Here is a 14,076-nt window from a genome sequence, read left to right as displayed (position 1 = left end):
CCCGGTGTGTGTGGTGCACGCCTGCTGAGAGGGGGCTACTAGGTGTGCGCGCTTGCTGCTCTTTCCCCACAGGGCAGCTTGGTAGATGGACGCATTATTGACACTTCCCTGACCAGAGACCCTCTGGTTATAGAACTTGGCCAAAAGCAGGTGATCCCAGGTATGTGACCTGCGCCTCGCATTCGACTTCTTCCCAGCCTAAGCCCATCTTCGCCTCCTCAATCCCTAAAATACATTGGACATGCTCCCAGACTCTACCAGTTACCTCCTGAGGTTCAAACCCGGCTTCTAACACTCCTTTTGCCCCACACGCGACTGGTAACCAGGGATTGAGAAGTGGGGAGCTCAGTTGAGGGTCGTAGGGAGTCTTTGATCCTCCTGTCCTGGGATTTGGGGAATGTAGGTAGCTTCCTGTTCAGTTGTGTCTTCTTCCTCAAGGTCTGGAGCAGAGCCTTCTAGACATGTGTGTGGGGTGAGTATCTGGGCAGGGGTGGGCTTGGGTACCCCCTTTGCATGGGTGGAGGCTTACTTTGCTATCTTTGCGCCTAGAGAAGGCAGAAGAATGTGTGATAAAGGCTTTGCACTGGGCAGGTCCAGGCCATTGGGGCCCCTAGAGGCATCCAGAGCCACTGTGCCTATCTGGCTGTGGGTTTTGTTGGAGGAGTTGAGGCCTATGGGGGGGACAGAGACCTTTCCTGGTCACCTGTTTGGTGCTCAGGTGGCAAAGTTCCTGTTTTGGGGGGAATATCCAGAGAGTTTTGCTGGTGGGGCTGCAGACGGACTGAGGCTGCTGGCCCACCTGGTCCCACCTCTAGCTGTGATTTACATTCCTTCCCTCAGAGAGAAGCGAAGGGCCATCATTCCTTCGCACTTGGCCTATGGAAAACGGGGATTTCCACCATCTATCCCAGGTAATCTGACTAGGCCTCTCTCTCAGGCAATCAAAATACCCGGTCCCTCAGAGCTTTGTCTGGAGCTTGAAAAAGTCTAAATCCAGTTTGCTGAAAAGGCTGGGGGTGGCTGGGGCCTCCTTCTGCAGGGCTGCTTTTTTCCTCTTCACATCACCAACAGGGACTAGAGACAGGTCTGTTGCCTCTGCTACCCCTCTGAGAATTCTAGACTTCTTCCTGCCTTTTCTCCACAACTCCAACCTGTGTCATTTGTGCAGCTGGCATGGCTTCTCACCACATCCCCACCCGTCTTTTCAGCCTCCACGAGGGAAGAGGCAGTAAAAATAATCGCAGTCAAGTGATTCAAAACCAAGCAAAACAAAAACCAACTTTTAGGAGCTAAGCCCACTGTATAACTTTAAAAGCTGCCAACAGGTCCCTGGACAGATTTCCTAAGATGCGATCTCTTGCCTTGGATTATAACAAATGTTCCCGTAGCCAAAATGTTTTGTACTTCAGAGTATAGGATAAAAGTTCTTATCCTAGTTCCAACTTAGAGGAAGGACCGCAAAGAGGGTCATGGGACTAAAGAAAAACTCTTTTACCCAAAGCCCTATTATCTCCCCATTTCCAGTGTTTGCAGTTGTCCCCTGACTCACTCCAGGAGTTCATTCACCCACTCCTTCTTAAGCCACGTCCTTCCTCTGTGTTGCAACATCTGTGTTTTCTAACAGTCACATTGTGTGTGCTCATTGGTTGGTGACATCCTAAAATGTGTAGGTTAAATCCAGTTTAATTTCCGCCCTGCAAAGATTCTATCAATGTGGCTATTTGGAAGTGAGAGTACAGTGAGTATAGAGGTTCTCTCACTTATAAATGGAGAACGGCCTGTATGTCTTAGATCCACAGAAAGTTTCCCTGTCCTAAGACTCGCCGCTACACAAGCCACACTTGTAGATTCGGGGTAAAGGTCACTCTCAGTGGAGTCTGCTCATAACCCTTCTCTACTTTTGTCTGAAGGAACGCGGCATGTGTGTCTTGCGAGCTTCATGGTTGTTGCTCCGGTGGGGCCTGCCCCCCCCCCCCGGCTCTCCTTTAGATTCTGAGCGCTGGCTAAAGTGCAGAGATTCTAACCCTCGCCTCCTCTCTGCCTCCAGCGGATGCAGTGCTGCAGTTTGATGTGGAGCTGATTGCACTGATCCGAGCCAACTACTGGCAAAAGCTGGTGAAGGGCATTTTGCCTCTGGTAGGCATGGCCACGGTGCCAGCCCTCCTGGGCCTCATTGGGTATCACCTGTACAAAAAGGCCAACAGACCTAAAGTCTCCAAAAAGAAGCTCAAGGAAGAGAAACGAAACAAGAGCAAAAAGAAATAATAAATAATTTTTTAAAATTTCTCTGGATTCTTCACCTGATACTTTTCTGAGGCTACTTCTGTAAGTGGGGTGAGGTAAAGGGCTGGGGAAAAAGGCACTCTGAGTTGGCTCTTGCCTGACATGGGGGTGGCTGGAGGCTTTGGATCACCTCTTCCCCTGCCTCCGCTTCTTGTCTTAACTTACTGCCAAGGACCTGCTCTTGAATGTTCCCACAGGAGCTCTACGTCCCAAAGGTATGGGTTCTGGGCCTCATGGTGCCCAGACTCAAAGGAGCGGTGCTTCGTTGAACAAGGAGCCTCCTGATAATTGCGTAGCTGTTATCTCCACTCTCCGGGGCCACTGTATTCCTAGGATCTTCCGAGTAGACTGCTCTGCCCAGTATGGCAAACATACAAGGAGCTCATACACCTCATGGGCATTTTTAATAGCAAAGTCCTCCAGTCTCTCCAGAAATTGTTTGGGGTTTGAAAAGCGATTTTCTCCTTCTGTCACAGGGTGTGGGAGATCACGTGGGCTGCTTCAGTGATGTTGTAAGTGGTTGGAGGTGGTCTGTCGCCTGGCTGGGTGGTAGGTGCGGACAGAGGCTGGGGCAAGTTACTTCGATGGTTGACGATAAAGAGCGGGTTGAGCTGGCTGAGCACTTCGTCACTCACCGAAATGCCATCCAAGTACCGCCTCAGCATCGCTCGCAGCTTCCCATTGATTTCTAACAACTGGCCATGTCTATGTTGGAGGCTCAGTTGCTCCAGTTTCACTTTGTTGTACCTCTTCCAGAAATTCTCCATCCCTGTGTAGTTCACTATCACCTGGGAGTTGAGTTAAAGGAAGAAGGAGCGTGTTGAGGCCCATCAGCAAAGGCAGCCTGGTGCCCCGTCATCCCCAGCCTTGGGTGATGGCCTCTGGGCCCTAGGAACGTTTACCTTTGCGAGCTCCTCGGTAAGCTCCTCCGGATGCATGTCTTCTATCTCCTTCTGCTCCTCAGGAGTCAAGACCGATGAGTAGAAAGGCAGCACTTTTTCTTCCTCTGTTTCAAACTTCCTACATATTTCAGCAAGTTTCAGGATCTTTTCACCCTATGAGAAGCAGGAAGAGACCTCTTATTAGGAAAGGGGGTGGGAGGGGAAATAGTGGAGCTGGTTCCCCTGCTTGAACCCAAGGAAGCTATTCATCCACATGTGAGACCAGGGTAATGAGTACATCTAACACAGAGTGCTTACTAGATGCTGAGCACCGTTCTTAGCAAATTCATTATTAATTCATTTAACTTAAAATGTGAGAGGGGAGGGGCGCCTGGGTGGCACAGCGGTTGGGCATCTGCCTTCGGCTCAGGGCGTGATCCCGGCATTATGGGATCGAGCCCCACATCAGGCTCCTCCGCTGTGAGCCTGCTTCTTCCTCTCCCACTCCCCCTGCTTGTGTTCCCTCTCTCGCTGGCTGTCTCTATCTCTGTCGAATAAATAAATAAAATCTTAAAAAAAAAATGTGAGAGGGGAGGGAACATGGGATAAAAAAGGTACTCCAGATGGCCACTCAGGCAGGAAGCAGGAGAAAGCCCTCTTCCTCTCTCAAACCCCTTTCAGTTTGTAGGGAGCCAAGTTCCTTGGCATTGTTTTGACTACCCTCTCCCCTGTCACCTTATCGACGATCTTTCTCAGAGCCTTGAGGGTGGCATTACTTTCCAAGGTGAGTTTGACTAAGTTTTCCTGTGATAGCTCCCGGGCCTGAGTCCTTTGGGCCTTCAGTTTTCGCAGTTGGGCAAGGACCAGCTCCTTGTCCTTACGAATGTACTGGTTCTGGTCTTCACTCTCTCGGCCGTGCACCATGATCTTGCTTTTTAAAATAATTATGGAGTCCTGGAGGAACAGTTTAGAGGAAACCCTTGATGAGCTAAGGGTCTTCAGTGAGACAGGTAAAAGGACAATCTGGGGACTGAAATCCAGAGATCTCGTCTTTCCCCAGCCAGTGACAGGGTCCAGTAGAAACTGGGAGAAGCCGACCAGGGGATAATGGAGCAGTTAAAGCTGTGACTATTTGCAGTTGGCTGCACTCACCTGTAGTCTCTGTATTTTTTTCATCTGTGCTTCAATCTCTTTGGAGCTCTTCTCATCTTTCACCTTCAGAGTTTCAAAGGCAATCTTTTGGTCCTCTGTGGCATCGACGTAATTCTTGAGTGCGTCCTGGAACCTTCTCCACAGATCTTCTACTATGTTCTCCAGTTGCAATCTTAGAAAATGCTTCTCTTCTAAATTCTAGGAAGTGGCACGAGAGGAGCCAGTGCTTGGGATTACTGTATCCATGCCTCCAGCACCCTCACCCGCTTGAACTGTTTATAACCTAGCACAGTGCAGAGGTTGCCAATGAAAATGCCTCCAAAGACCAGGCAGATGATGTAAATAGCTGTAAGCTAGAGGGGGCCTGTGGTGAGCCAGAGAACTGCTCCCTGGCGTTGGGGGTGGGGGATAGCATATCTGCTTAGCTCCACACGAATGTCCCTACTTGGAAATGTGACCCAGTGTTACCAGATCTTTTTTCAAGAGAAGCTAAAATTTTGGGTTTTTATGTGAAATCTCCCCCATTTTTATTTTTATTAATTTCTTTTTTAAATAAGTAGGCTCCATGCCCAACATGGGGCTTGAACTCATGACCCTGAGATCAAGAGTCGCATGCTCTACGGACTGAGCCAGCCAGGCACTACTGCTGAAATTTCCCAATTGTTAAATGTAGGAAGCTTATTTTAAAGATTCACAAAACACTATGGAGAAAAACCAAAAAAAACCCAAAAACCCCATGCCCAAGCCCAGGTCTGCAAGACAGCTAAGTCTGCAGCCTCTAGGATGGTGGAAAGCACTTCGGGCCAAGGGCAGACCTGGATTCTCCTGGTTCTCCCCCAAAGCAGGAGCATGACTCTGCCAGATCATTTTACTTCTCTGGGCCTTAGTTCCTTCATCTACAAATCACAGGAGTGAAGCCAAATGACCTCCTTGGCGCCTTTTAGCTTAAACTGCATTTCCTTGACATTTCAGAATGTTTCTGCCCAATTTCTACAAAGTTACAAAATGCAGTAGGGGTACAGGCATTTTCTTGGTTGTGTTGGCTAGGTGTCTCTAGGGCCTCCAGTGGCCTTGCGCATTTTTCTCTCCCTCCATACCTTGTTTTTGACATCCTCCCATATGCTCTGGAACTCCAGCTTACTTTCATACTCAGAATCTATATAGTTCTGCTCCATGGCCATGAAGACATCTTGTAAGTAGTGCATCTCTTTTTCATGCTGGTCAGTAATTGTTTTCCTGTGGGAGATAAGACACTGTCCCTGCTCTGAGGGATAAAGCATATGGACCAATACTGACAACTCGAAGCAGTATGCAGTAAAACTATGAGTGGTACAAACTCCTAGGTACTGAGGGGTCACAGAGGGAGGGTAGGCTCTATTCGTTTTAGGGTCAGAAAGCGTGAATAAGATTATTTTGATTTTTGAACAGGCAATCCATCCATACGATAACGAAAAGCAAAAAAGTACAAAAGATTTCAGTGAGAAGTCTCCCTCCCCTCCCTGTCCCCTGCCAGATGGGTTGGATTTTGATAGCTGAAAGTAGGTGGTGAGGGTGTTACAGATAGAGACCTGGCATAGGCCTAGGGAGGCTAAAGCCACTAGCTTAAGCCCGCAATAGTTTAGAGGGAACACTGGATGTTCTCCGGTGGGGGTCATGTCATAAGCAGGGTGGGATGCTCCAGGTTGCTGGCCGCCCGCTTAGAGGTAGCTCCTTGACACGGGCTCTGGCTACTGTCCTGGACTCAATCCCCGATTTCCTTTTAGGCCCCCATACCTTTCTGTCTCAAACTCTTTGGTTAGGGCCTCCAGCTCCGTGGTGTAACTTTCCTCTAGGAGGCCGAGCCGGCATCTCTGCAGGGCTAAGAGCTGGTCAATGCTGTGCAGGTGGCCGCGCAGGGCGTGGGCGTACTGCTCCTCTGCTTCTGACAGGTCCCTGGCTAAAGACTGGGCAGGAAACAGAGAGTTACCATTTTGGCTGAATGGCATCAGTGCGAGAAAATAAGAGTGTATTCAGCTGGATGGCATGAATGGCATTTTCCCTTAGTTCCTGATGCCAGCTCTTTGGCTCTAGGAGAGCTGGTTCTCCCAGTCATGGTTGGAAAGTAAGAGTGACATCAGGGAACCCCACGTAGCCAGGCGCTGTCCTAGGGACAACAGACATTTATAATGATGAGGCTACCGCTAAAAGGAATTGAGGATTCTTGGAGAAATGGCTGCTCCAAGGTCTGAGGCAGAAGGTAAACAAGCAGAAGCTAGGGTACCTTGTTGTACAAGGTAGCAAAGCAGTTGTGAAAGATCAATGGGGTCATGTCAAAAGAACTCAGGAACCAAGAAAAGTATCTCACTGGGGCAGATTTTATCTTCCAAAGATGGGCATAACACTATCTGCTTTCCTCCAATCTTCTGCAATGTGACCTTGCCACTCCTCCGTCAAGAGGTATTCTCTTCTTCCATCTCCTTGATTGTGGGCAGACGCTGTGACCAGTTGGACCATTAGAATATGGTGGAAGTGACACTGTGCCAGTTGCCAGCATAACCCTTACATGACCTGGCAGCTTCTGCTTCCGGCCCCTTGGAATGCTGGTTCTTGGGACACTCCCTCCAGGAACCCAGCCGTCACTGTGAGAAGGGTAGTGCCCGGGGAGAGGCCACGTTAAGCCATTCTAGTCAGCAGGCCACTCGAACTCCCTCCCAGCTGACTGTCCAAATCAACCGCCAGCCACCTTAGACATCCAGCCCAGTCAAACCTTCAGATGACTAGCCCCAACTGACATCTGACCAAAAACTGCAGGAGAGACAGCAAGCAAGAAACACGTGGGTGAAGTAGATCAACAAATTGTGAGAAATAATAAATTGTTTTAAGTCACTAATTCGGGGATGGTGTGATATGTAGTATTGGATAACTGGAACACTTCACAGGCAAAAAGGGGACAATGTGAGCATCGATAAGGACAAAAACGACAATGAATTGAAAAATATCAGTTATGTTTATGAATTCGTAAGGATACTTAAAAAACTCAGTTACCATTGGAGCATACCAGACAACCCATTCTTTTTTTTTTTTTTTAATGGTGTATAAAGGGCAAAGAAAGAATCAAGCATTTATGCTGCCTTTATTATATAAACTATACATCTTGATAATTGAATGGTAAATGACAGAAGGTATCTCTTTATAGACGTATTCAAGCTAGGGGCACCTGGGTGGCTCAGTAGTGAAGCGTCTGCCTTCGGCTCAGGTCATGATCCCAGGGTCCCGGGATCGAGCCCCGCATCAGGCTCCCTGCTCAGTGGGAAGCCTGCTTCTCCCTCTCCCACTCCCCCTGCTTGTGTTCCCTCTCTCGCTGTGTCTCTGTCAAATAAATAAAATCTTAAAAAAAAAAGAAGTATTCAAGCTAATAAATGAAAAAGGAATGATACTCCTAGAAAATCAGCATTTTGCAACCCCCAATGAATTAGTGGATAGTCAACAGCTGCTAACATCATGGAAAGAGATAACCAGACAGGATGCCTGGGTGGCTCAGTCGGTTGAGTGTCTGACTCTTGATTTCTGGTCAAGTCATGATCTCGGGGTGGTGCGATGGAGCCCCGCCTTGGGCTCCACGCTCAGCAGGGAGTTTGCTTGAAAATTCTCTCCCTCTGTCCCTTCCCCCACTCGCATGCGTGTGTGCTTTCTCTCTCTCTCTCTCTCTCTCAAAAAAGAGATAACCAGACACATGTGCTTCTTGATGGAAGAATACAACACCTCCAGCCTTCTAGATCTAATTACCAAGATCTGGGAAATACAGAAGACAAAGTAACATGTTAAACTACAATACAGAATACTATACCGTTGTTAAAAAAAAATGAGAAGCTCTTTATGGGCTAATGTGGAATAGTCCCCAGGATATATTGTTTGAAAAAGACAAGGGGCAGAACAGTATGTAATACTACCATTTGTGTAAAAAAAGGCTTACTCGTGAAACTAAGATGATTGAGAGAGGCTCTGTGTGGCTGGAAGGCACAGGTGGGAGGGCACTTTTCTCTATATAACTTCATCTTTTGAATTTTGAATAATGGCAGTGTATTACCTATTCAAAAACGTAAAACAAATTAAAATGAGTGAAATGGGTGACTGGCTGGCTCGGTCGGTGGAGCATGCGACTCTTGATCTGGGGGTTGTGAGTTCAAGCCCCACGTTGGGTGTGGAGATAAACATAAAATCTTTATTTTTTTAATTTAATTTTTTTAAAGATTTTATTTATTTACTTGACAGAGAGAGAGACAGCCAGCGGGAGAGGGAACACAGGCAGGGGGAGTGGGAGAGGAAGAAGCAGGCTCCCAGCAGAGGAGCCCGATGTGGGGCTTGATCCCAGGACTCTGGGATCACGCCCTGAGCCGAAGGCAGATGCTTAACGACTGAGCCACCCAGGCGCCCCTAAACATAAAATCTTTTTAAAAAGTGAATGAAACCAAAGAAAAGGATTTAGTGAATGCCCACGTGATCGAGGCGTCTTGAGCCACTCCTTGTAAACTGCCACAACCTCTGTGCAGTCAGCTTTTACCTTAAATGTTTGGTATGAAACCGGATCTTTTGAAATAGGTGCTGATAGTGGAAACCTCTTCATTCCCTCAGCCAGTGTTCACTAAACCTGTCGTGTACCAGCGCTGTGCTGGATGCCAAGCATTCGGGGATGAAAAGACATGCTCATTGCCCCCCAAAGGAGCATGCGGTCTTGCAGTAGGAAAGGAGTTACATAAACAGGAAATTACAATAACATGGAAATTGCTATGCGGTTGATGATTTGCCAGTGACAATGGGATACCAAAGACTGAGTGCCTGCGTCTGACTAAGAGCACTGGGGAAGGCTTCACAGGACAGATGTCATTTGTAGCACTCCTGAAGGAGTGAGAGATTGCCAGGGAGACTGAAGAGATGGGGAAGAGAGAATTCCAGATAGAGGGAACAGCATGTGCAAAAACACATGTCAGAAACAAGGCGGGCTGTGTGAAAGATACAGGCAGACGCCAGATCATGGAGGGCTTTGATGTTCTTTCCCTGGAGTTTGGATTTTTTTCCTGTGGAAGGGGTGGGAGCCACTAAAATTTAAGCAGTGGAATAACAGGATCAGATTTTTGTTTCGAAAAGGTAATCCTGGTAGTTGTGTCGACAGTCATCTAGAGGTGGCTGGGCATGAAGGCTGGAAGATAGGACACTGTTGGAAGAATCCATATGAGAGAAAATGCCCAGGTCTCACCTGCAGCAGAACAATGGGGAAGGAGAGCAGGGTATAGCTTTGAAAAATACTTAAGCAGAGGGTTTACACAAAACTTAGTAACAGAAATCAGGGATGGAGGCAAAACCTAGGATGATTCCCAGATTTCTGTGTTGGGTCGTTTGGTGAATGGCACTGGCCACCTGAATAGAGAGTAAGAAAGACCAGATTGTGGAAAACTTGGTTTGGGCCTGGCCAGGGAAGGGAGAGCTCCTGACTTTGGTTGTGAGGACAATGCAATAGCCAGGAACAGATATCTAGGAATCTTGAATAGAATGATGTGGAACTCACGCAAGAAATCCAGGCTGGTGTCACAGAACTTGGAAGTCATTAATATAAAAGTGATATTTAAAGTCAGGGTAATGAGGGGTGCCTGGGTAGCTCAGTCGGTTGAGCACTGACCCTTGGTTTCAGCTGGGGTTGTGAGACTGAGCCCTGCATCAGGCTCCATGCTTAGCGAGGAGTCTGCTTGAGATTCTCTCCCTCTCCCCCTCCTCCCACCTATGTTCGCTCTAAATAAATAAATGAAATCTAAAAAAATTAAGTCAGGGTAATGAGCATGACTGTCTAGGCCCTAGACCCCTGGCTAAAAGGCGAGACGGCCAGACTCAGAAACGTGGGAAATGCTAAAGTTCAGGTGTTGGGAGAGAGGAAGATAAACTCACAGAGGATTCGCTATATATCCCAGAGGCAGGAGAAAAGCCAGAAAAGAATGGTGTCATGGAAGCCAAAGGGGAGTTTCAAGGAGGGCATGACCAAGAATGTCAGTGCCACAGGGGCACCTGGGTGGCCTAGTTGGTTGAGCGTCTGACTTTGGCTTAGCTGGTGATCTCGGGGTCCTGGGATCGAGTCCCACATAGGGCTCCTTGCTCAGCGGGGAGTCTGCTTGGCCCTCTTCCTCTGCCCCTCCCCTCCGCTCAGGTTCTCTCCCTCTCTCTCTCTCTCTCTCTCAAATAAGTAAATAAAATCATAAAAAAAAAATGTCTGTGCCACAGAGGAGTCAGGTTAGATGAAGACTAAAGGATGGAAAGTGTCCGAGATTCGGGCCTGGTAGTCTTTCCCAGAGCCACTTCCTGGGGAAGAGTGGACATCAGATGTGGGATGCAGGATAAACAGGAAGTGAAGAAGTGGGGACAGCAAGTGAGGGTCACTAACATTTGCACATTTAACACCGGGTAGGTTCGGTTATTCAGGAATGACCCTGCAGGAGCTCCATTAGCAGTGTGTGATTTACCTAAGGCAGGGACCGTAAGCATTAGCTGCAAAGCTGGAAGCTGACTGGCTTAGGTCAGGGGGAGCCTGACCACTGCTCAGCATCCCTAAATGAACACTGCTGGTTCTCTTCTCAGCAAGTATTTGATAACTGCCAATAAGGGTCTGAAGAAGTCACTTAAAAAAGCCATGAGGTATAACTGGTGGGGTGAGGAATTCTAATGTATAATGGGTTTTTTTTTTGCAAATTTGGGGACTCTTAATATAAATCACTCGAAGCTTGCCTAGGTCTACTGAAATTGTTTTACCTCAGGAGTTAGGCTGTGAAGGAGAGACGCGTCTTTTCAAGAGGGGGCATGCCAGGCTGACAATGTGTATTTTGCTGTTACTGTGGGATTTCTTTTTTTTTTTTTTTTTAAGATTTTATTTATTTATTTGACAGAGACAGAGACAGCCAGCGAGAGAGGGAACACAAGCAGGGGGAGTGGGAGAGGAAGAAGCAGGCTCATGGCGGAGGAGCCTGATGTGGGGCTCGATCCCAGAACGCCAGGATCACGCCCTGAGCTGAAGGCAGACGCTTAACCGCTGTGCCACCCAGGCGCCCCTACTGTGGGATTTCTGTTGCTGTTGTTTTAAGATAGAAAAGACTAAGGAGGAGTCAGTAAACAGAGGTTAAAAGTAGAATGAAAGAAGGGATATAGCAAAATCCCTTAGAAAAGAAGATGGTATGGACTCAACTCAATCTCCCAAGAGCATATGGCTGACTGAGCTGCTTAGAAATCCAGAACTGCTCTTACGCATGGAGATCTCAGATTCCTCCAAGGCCACTGAACTTGAATCAAAGAGGCCAAACAGAATTTGGTTAAATAAAGCACGGGAGTAGGAATCAAGAAACTCATGCTCTGGTTCCAGCTCTCTCGCTGACTGGCTGTGTGACATCAGGCAAGCCAGTTCCCCTCTCTGGAATGGAGTCTTCTCACATCGAAGTGAAGATGCGAGACTAAGTTCAGGTCATTGGGTGATGTCTGCTGTGCCTTACAACTCTAATATTGTATAGTGCTGGTTTCAGGCAGTAGACCAAGGAAGATGGCTACGCTGGGGCAGGGGAAAGGGAGGACAGCCCAGTAGTCCACTTTTCATTTCAGTGAAGACGTATTACTAAAGCCAGCTCCATTACAGCCTGCATCTCGTAAGGGCTTTAAGACTGATGAGAAAATCAGGGGCACCTCGGTGGCTCAGTCGGTTAAGCATCCAACTCTTGATTTCAGCTCAGGTCATGATTTCGGGGTTGTGAGATTGAGCCCCCCGTCAGGCTCCACTCTGGGCATGGAGTCTGCTTGGGATTCTCTCTCTCCCTCTCCCCAACCCAAAGAACTTGATTAATAAATTAATTCAGTAGGCCCATTCTATTAAAAGATCAAGGCAGCCAGGTTCAAGTGTTTCCTTGGGAAGAGTGCCTACCTTGATGACACTGTCCTTGCAGTCCACCACTCGTTCAAATGTTTGACTGAGGATCTCAATGTCCTTGTGAAGCTCTCTGGTCTTGACTTCCCTAAGGACGGTTCTCCACTGTGTGTTAATCTTGTTAAGGTTCAGAGCACTGTTGTGCTCCTCCTTGGCCAGCTTGTCCTGTGTGAAGGAATAAATACACCCCCAGGAGGTCAGGGCCTAAAGCCCTGTTATGGTAAAACAAACAAGATCACAGTTTGTCACTGACACCTTACCCTTTGTCTTTTCTGAGAGACCAAAGTTCCTGATGACTAACACTCAGGGAGTTCCTGTTCTTGTTTTTGGGAGGGTCTGAGGTAAGACAGGAACAGCCTGATGGCACTTCAGGGAGGGCAAGGGTGAATTTCCTTCACGTGAAGACATCAGAGCAGGATGTGGTTTGTAATCCCCAGGGAGCATGTCAGAATCGCTGACCGCTCTGACGGCTGATAACACCTAGTGTCCCAGTCTGGGGCTCAGGTGTGACGGCCAACCTCTACACCACTGCCCCGCTCTGTGCTTCACAAAGAACTGCCTTCTTCCCAGTGTTGCCAGAAACCTAAGTATACTTGGGTTTCAAGATTTCCGGAGGAGGGGAGGCCAGCATGAAAACAGGCTGCCACAATGAGAGGGTCAAGGCGTGCAGTGCAGGGGGTGGGTGGGGTTGGGAGGAGAGTAATGAAGAAAACCATCACCTTCAAGAACTGGCTTAGGAGCCTCTCTTTCTTCTTGGCCATCTCCTCCTCTGCCAGCAACTTCTGCTGAAACAGAAGCAGCTGCTCCTCATCGGACAGGGGCATCTTGGCCTTTTTCCCTTTCTTAGGCATAGCTGGGTGGGCGGTGGGGGTGGATCTAGGCAAGGATCCTCAGTCCGCTTTGGCTAGCTTTAGGGGAAGTAGGAGGAAAAAGCCCCCAGAAAAGGGCCTCCTGGAACTGCCCCTGGATGGTAGTGGGACCCTAGATCTTAGTCCGCCCCCGAGAGAGAGCCTGGAATAGCGGCGAGGCTGGGGTCTGGAGCCAAAAGACGCATCTACGTCTCCTAGCAACGGGGATCTCGCTAAGATGGCGCTGTGAAAGGCTGGGAGGAGAGCTCCTGGCTTGGCGCGCCCTCTGCTGGCTGGAGGACCGCAGTTCTTGAAAGATCCTCGTTTTATCTCTCAAAAGCGTAGCCTCCTCACTGAACGTTTTAAAACTTGGGTGGGTGGGTTGTTTTTCATAGAATGTCCATATTTTAGCATACAGGTAATAACAGATTTTGGAGAGAATATGGAGAAATGGGAACCGTCACACTTTGCTGATGGGAATGTACAATGGTGCAGCCACTTTGGAAAACAGTTTGGCAGTTTCTTAAAATGTTGAACATAAATTTACTGTGTGATCCAGCAATTTCTCCATTACATATCAACCTAAGAGTAGTGGAAACGTATCCACACAAAGACTTGTACAGAAATGTTCTTAGCAGCATTCTTCATAATAGCCCAATTGGAAACAACCCAAATGCCCACCAACATGTGAATGGCTAGACAAATTATGCTCTTTTCATACAATGGAATACTATTTAACAATAAAAGGAACAGGGGCGCCTGGGTGGCTCAGTTGTTAAGCATCTGCCTTTAGCTGGGGTCATGATCCCAGGGTCCTGGGATTGAGCCCCGCATAAGGTTCCCTGCTCGGCAGGAAGCCTGCTTCTCCCTCTCCCACTCTCCCTGCTTGTGTTCCCTCTCTCACTGTCCCTCTCTCTCTCTCTCTGTCAAATAAATAAATAAATAAATAATCTTAAAACAAACAAAAAACAAGAAAAGGAACAAA

The 14,076-nt window shown here is 48.0% G+C and overlaps 2 protein-coding genes across 3 annotated transcripts in view; one reads left to right on the top strand and one right to left on the bottom strand.

Moving 5' to 3' along the window:
- Nucleotides 1-2,286, top strand: part of FKBP11 (FKBP prolyl isomerase 11) — a 3,117-nt gene extending 831 nt beyond the window's left edge. Inside the window, exons 3-6 of the mRNA XM_040642399.1 lie at nt 73-160; nt 439-472; nt 841-911; nt 2,048-2,286. Of these exons, the coding sequence (XP_040498333.1) occupies nt 73-160; nt 439-472; nt 841-911; nt 2,048-2,265 (411 nt within the window). The 3' untranslated portion in view covers nt 2,266-2,286. The remainder of the gene's footprint in view (nt 1-72; nt 161-438; nt 473-840; nt 912-2,047) is intronic.
- A 384-nt stretch (nt 2,287-2,670) lies between these two features.
- CCDC65 (coiled-coil domain containing 65) lies at nt 2,671-13,876 on the bottom strand. 2 transcript variants are annotated; one of them, XM_008704528.2, is made up of 8 exons: nt 12,963-13,874; nt 12,241-12,408; nt 6,090-6,259; nt 5,414-5,552; nt 4,317-4,514; nt 3,900-4,118; nt 3,186-3,338; nt 2,671-3,071 (listed from the first exon to the last, which is right to left on the bottom strand). In XM_008704528.2, exons 1-8 carry the CDS (start codon nt 13,092-13,094, stop codon nt 2,754-2,756), a joined length of 1,497 nt encoding a protein of 498 aa, XP_008702750.1. In that variant the 5' UTR covers nt 13,095-13,874; the 3' UTR covers nt 2,671-2,753. The 2 variants fall into 2 exon arrangements, with proteins under 2 accessions (XP_008702750.1, XP_008702751.1); XM_008704529.2 differs by lacking the exon at nt 3,900-4,118 and having other exon boundaries at nt 12,963-13,876.
- Between the last annotated feature and the right edge of the window lie 200 nt (nt 13,877-14,076).

This window comes from Ursus maritimus, unplaced genomic scaffold (genome assembly GCF_017311325.1).
Source record: "Ursus maritimus isolate PB19 unplaced genomic scaffold, ASM1731132v1 scaffold_26, whole genome shotgun sequence".
Lineage (NCBI taxonomy): Eukaryota > Metazoa > Chordata > Mammalia > Carnivora > Ursidae > Ursus > Ursus maritimus.
The sequence above is the reverse complement of the archived record's forward strand: the minus strand, read 5'-3'. Positions and strand labels throughout refer to the sequence as shown.